At 59.1% G+C, this 4,990-nt stretch overlaps 1 protein-coding gene across 1 annotated transcript; it reads left to right on the top strand.

The window, feature by feature from the left end:
* The first annotated feature begins 309 nt into the window (after nt 1–309).
* LOC104543618 (zinc finger protein 501-like) lies at nt 310–1,524 on the top strand. Its single transcript, XM_010188272.1, has one exon. It carries the CDS (start codon nt 310–312, stop codon nt 1,522–1,524), a length of 1,215 nt encoding a protein of 404 aa, XP_010186574.1.
* The last annotated feature ends 3,466 nt before the right edge of the window (nt 1,525–4,990 follow it).

Below are 4,990 nucleotides of genomic sequence, written 5' to 3'. Positions count from 1 at the left end.
GAAGGCTCCCCAGAGCAAATAAGACAAACCTCTCCACGCCGCTCAGGATGGTGCTGCCGTGGGCAGAGCCCTCTCGCGCCTCGGGGTGCAGGCAGGCCCTGCCAAAAGACTGGTGAGGACGAAGGTGCTTCCCTGTGCCACCCGGCACCGGAGGAGCTGCGGCTGTGCCAGCAGAAGCACCGGTTGTGCTTGAAGCCCACGACAAGCCATATTCCTGCATCGCCAGGGCAGGGGGAGAGCGCCGAAGAGCCAGGACCTTCCCGCGGGAAGAGGCTGAGGTTGATCTGGGGTGACTTAAGGCAGAGGGAGATGGAGAATGGGCTGAAGGAGATGCCACAGAGCAGTGAGGAAGAGGAGGAGGAGGAGAGACGGTCTCAGTCCTGCTCCCCTGAGCTGCCCCTTTCTGACGACACCCGTCCCAAGCCGGACTTCGTCCAGTTAATCGACGAGCGCGGCATCTACTCCACCGCCAAGCTGGTGCTGGGGAGCGCAGTGGGCGAGCTGGAGGAGGTGGCGGCGGTGGGGCTGCCAGCCCATCCCAAACGGGGAACAAGCAGCATCGGCGAGCTGGAGATCCGTGAGGTGATCGTGGACGAGAAGCCCTTCCAGTGCGGTGTCTGCGAGAAGGCCTTCAAGAGGGCCTGGGAGCTCTTCAGCCACGAGGTGGTCCACAATGAGGAGCGCCCCTTCCACTGCGACCTCTGCCAGGCCTCCTTCAAGCGTCACTCGGACTTCAAAAGCCACCGGCTGGTCCACACGGAGGAGCGGCCATTCCGCTGCGAGCTCTGCGGCAAACGCTTCAAGCGCTCCTCCAACCTCCAAGAGCACCGGCGCATCCACAGCGGCGAGCGTCCCTTCCGCTGCCCCCGCTGCGCCAAGAGCTTCAAGACCCCCTACGAGCTCCAGCGCCACGCACTCACCCACTGCGCTGAGAAGCCTTTCAAGTGCACTGACTGCGGGAAGGACTTCCCCACCTCCAACGCCCTCCTCCTCCACCAGCGCCAGCACTGCGACGACAAGCCCCACGTCTGCGGGGTCTGTGGGAAGAAGTTCACCTACGGCCACAGCCTGAAGGTGCACGAGCGGGTGCACACGGGCGATCGCCCCTTCGTCTGCCCGCTCTGCGGCAAGGGCTTCAAGCAATCCAATGCCCTCTCTTCCCACGAGCGGGTCCACACTGGTGAGCGGCCTTTCGTCTGCAAAACCTGCGGAAAAGCCTTCAAGCAGTCATCCTACCTCGTGATCCACGAGCGGGCGCATACCGGGGAGCGCCCATACAAGTGCGAGGTGTGCGGAAAGGCCTTCGCCCGGCCCTCCTTGCTCCTCCAGCACCACCGTGTGCACAGCCAGGAGCGGCCCTACAAGTGCAGCTTCTGCCACAAGTTCTTCAAGGACCTGGCCTACCTGGCCGTGCATGAGAAGGTGCACACGGGCGAGACCCCCTACAAGTGCAGCGTCTGTGACAAGGGCTTTGCCCACCCCTCCAACCTGCTGCAGCACCAACGTGTTCACCGCGATGGCTGAGCCCCGGCGCGGGAGGCACAGCTCTGGCATTGCCAAAACACTGATGGCCATAAGCCAAAATGCTGACAGCAGGCGAGCCCTGGGCTGGGGGACCCCGTATGTGTGCCCGAGAACCCCCAAAAAGCTGTGGTGCTTCTTAGCCCTAGCCTTTTGCTGAACTTGGACCTGCACCGTGCTCTCCTCCCTCCATGGAGGTGACCCTCCCCAAGCCTGTGGGCCAGGGTGACCACAAGCAGCCATGCCGTGGCTTGTGGCACACAGCTGGTGGGCAGGCAGGAGCCCTCTCCTTTGCCCTCATGCAGGGAGGAGGGCTGAGATCCCCCCTAACTTGTCCCCAGTTCCCCTCCCTGGTCATCCCAGTGAACATGGCTCAGCCTGACTGGGGGCTCCCAGGGAGTTGGGGCATGCTGTGCCCTGCAGGAGGGGATGAACCTGCCTGGTTTTTGGGTAGGGGTGGGTACAGTGACGGTACGGGCAGCAGAAAGGATCATGGGGAAGAGCAAGGAGCGGGCACCTCCCTTTCCCCCTGAAGCCTTTTAGGGTTCAAGTGTCTCATCCATATCTCATGTGCTGCTAATTAACCCCATTAATTGCCCCCCCTTTTTTTCTGCCCTTGGGTGCTGGCAGGGCTGGTAGGAAGCAGAAGAAAGGGGTGAGATGTGCTGCTGCCGTCCATTTTGGGAGCCTGAGCGATGCCCAGTGCTGTTGAGTTCTCCAACTGCTCCTGGGATTTTCCAGGCAGGAACCTGGATGGGGTACAGACAAGGAAGGCACAACCAGATCCCTCTGTCATCATCATCCTCCTCTTCCTCTTCTTCCTCTCTCTCTTCCCAGAGCTCCCAACCTGGATTTGTCTCCCATGGCCGATGGCTACAGGGGGGAGGGTGGCACAGGGACCTTTGTGCCCTTGTGCTGTCCCTTGGACTCCTGGAGATCCTGGGTCCCACACTGTCCTCTCCCCCTCCTTTTCGTATGGTCCCTGTAGCGCTGGGAAACAGGGTTGGGGGGTGGGATGTGTGCGCTCCTCGGCACTCTTGCACACTAATTACAGGATGGTTATTTAACGACGGCTCTGTCTCATCGTTGCCTCCAGCTCGTGGCCATGTCTTGGCTTTTGATGCTGGTACACCCCTTGGTGGTCTTGGCTCCTTCCCAGCATCCTGCAGATGTGGTGAGGAGAATCCCACCCCATCCTGGGTGTGATGTGGATCTCATGCAGCACCACTGAGCCCGTAACCTGCAGAAGCTGGGTGCTGGATGGGCCAACAAGATGTGTTTGTGGTTTGGGCTGGTGGATCCCCCTGCAGGGATGGTTGTGGGCCTCTTGGTCATGTTGGTGGTCTCCCCTAACTCACAACTTCCTCCCACATCAGCCCTTGAGACAGCACCAGGGCAGCTCTGGCCTCTTCCAAATGGTGTTTCCAGCTGCAAGTCATGAAACTGTGATTGGATTCAGGGCTGAGCCTTTCCCTAGAAGTCCTCTGTGGCCCAGCCAGTGATGGACACTTCACAGAATCAGAGAGTTACAGAATATTAGGAGTTGGAAGGGACCTCGAAATCTCATCCAGTCCAACCCCTGCCAGAGCAGAATCACCTAGACCAGGTCACACAGGAATGCGTCCAGGTTGGTTTTGGATGTCTCAAGAGAAGGAGACTCCACAACCTCTCTGGGCAGCCTGGTCCAGTGCTCTGTCACCCTTACAGTAAAAAAGTTTTTCCTCATGTTCAGATTGAACCTCCTATGTTCTTCCATTACCCCTTGTCCTGTCATTGTGCTGCAATCTTGAGGTGTTTGCTCCTGGAGTTTCTCAGGAAGGACCTAGGGGACATATTCACCGAGCATGAGGACCGCAGGTTGCTCACATGGAGGGATTTGGGTTTATTTCTGAATGCAATGGACCCCAAGCAGCCCTGACTCTGATTTTGCTCTTAATTTGGGGACGGCGCTCTCGAGCCTCTCTGAAGTGTCGCAGCATGGGGAAACATAGAAAAGCCTTCGGTTCTGGGCCTTTCTCAGTTTTGGGATGTCTTTCCCAGTTTTGGGATGTTCATCCCTGGGGAAGGTGGGAAAGGAGCGGGAGCGCAATGTACCCACGTTGACTCCAATGTCTGGCAAGGATGGCATCAGTCACCTTGGCCAATGCCATCTGCTGCTCTTAGGACCTCTTCTTGGGCCTCCTGGCCTCCATCCCCTCATCCTGGCTGCCTTTGGGGGGCCAAGCCCTCAATTTGGGAGCCTGGGGGACTCCAAGACAAGGCTGGGAGCAGGGTCCCTCTGGACTGGGATGGTTTTAGGCAGGAGGTGCCCGCAGAGACCCATGAGCATCCAGGTCTTGAGCCTTCGTGAACCTCAGCAGAGGTTCCCCTAAAGGGGTGGTCACGAGGGCATGGCGTGAGTAAAATGGGGCTCTGCAGCCACTCCAGAAACGCATCTGGAGAGGATGGTGGAGTATTTGGGGCTGTGGGGTTTTGCAGGTCTGGCATCTAGGAGGGTTTGCCTCCATCCAAGGTCTGGGATGGAGGAGCAGAGGAGGAGCAGCTCATGTCATGCCCCCAGCACTCACACCCATCATGCCTGGAGGGTTGGGGATCCCCTTTTTAATTCACTTGCCCACCTCTTTCTCGTCTGCTCCTTTCGCTCAGCCTTGCGCCAGCTGCCGGGTTCATCAGGCACCTCCTGAGCTGCAGGGGCTGCCCAGAGGGATCCAGAGGGAGTTAAATAAATGTCACCAAACTGGGAGACCCTCTTGGGGGGAGTCTCCAGACTGGGAGACCTCCCTCTTGGCCAGCTATTTCAGGGCTCCTGATGCAAGTCATTGGAACTGGCTGGTTTTGAAGTGTCTGTCAGCTGTGCTTTGCAGTCTTTGGGAAAGCAGATTAGGGAAAAGGGGGGCAGGGAGGTTCTGGGACCCTCCCCAAGGTTATGGGGGAGGCTGGTGTCATGGGTCAGCGTCTTCCTTCATCAGCTGCATCATCTCAGTGTGGGTGTCCTCAGGGCCTTCTGCCTTGGTGGGGAGGTAGATGGCCCCCATGGGCTGATAGGACATGGCTGAAGTGCTGCGATCCCCTGTGGGATGGAGCAGGGAACACTGGGGTTGTCACCAGGTTCTGGTGGCCACTGAGCTCACCCCTGTCCCCACAGGTCCCCTTGGGGTTCAGGGGGGACACACGCGGGGATGGGATCATCACCTCTAGCCTGGGCTGCTGCTATCATGCACCTCCTCCTCAGGATGAGCCACAGCAGGATCCCGCTCAGCACCATCACCAGGGCCAGCAGCGCCACCAGCGCCATGCAGGTTGAGGAAGCACCTGGGGTTCGGTGGGAGAGCAGACTCGCCATCCCCTTCCCAGCCAAGACCAGTGACAGCGCGCAAGAAAACCTCCCACCCAATGGGGCCTGACCCCGCCCCAGCAGCTTAATTGAGCTTCCCTTAATTAGGCTTCACATTAAGACCCATTTCCCTGG

The sequence above is a fragment of the Mesitornis unicolor genome, unplaced genomic scaffold (assembly GCF_000695765.1).
Source record: "Mesitornis unicolor isolate BGI_N332 unplaced genomic scaffold, ASM69576v1 scaffold11347, whole genome shotgun sequence".
NCBI classification, from domain to species: Eukaryota; Metazoa; Chordata; class Aves; order Mesitornithiformes; family Mesitornithidae; genus Mesitornis; species Mesitornis unicolor.
The sequence above is the reverse complement of the archived record's forward strand: the minus strand, read 5'-3'. Positions and strand labels throughout refer to the sequence as shown.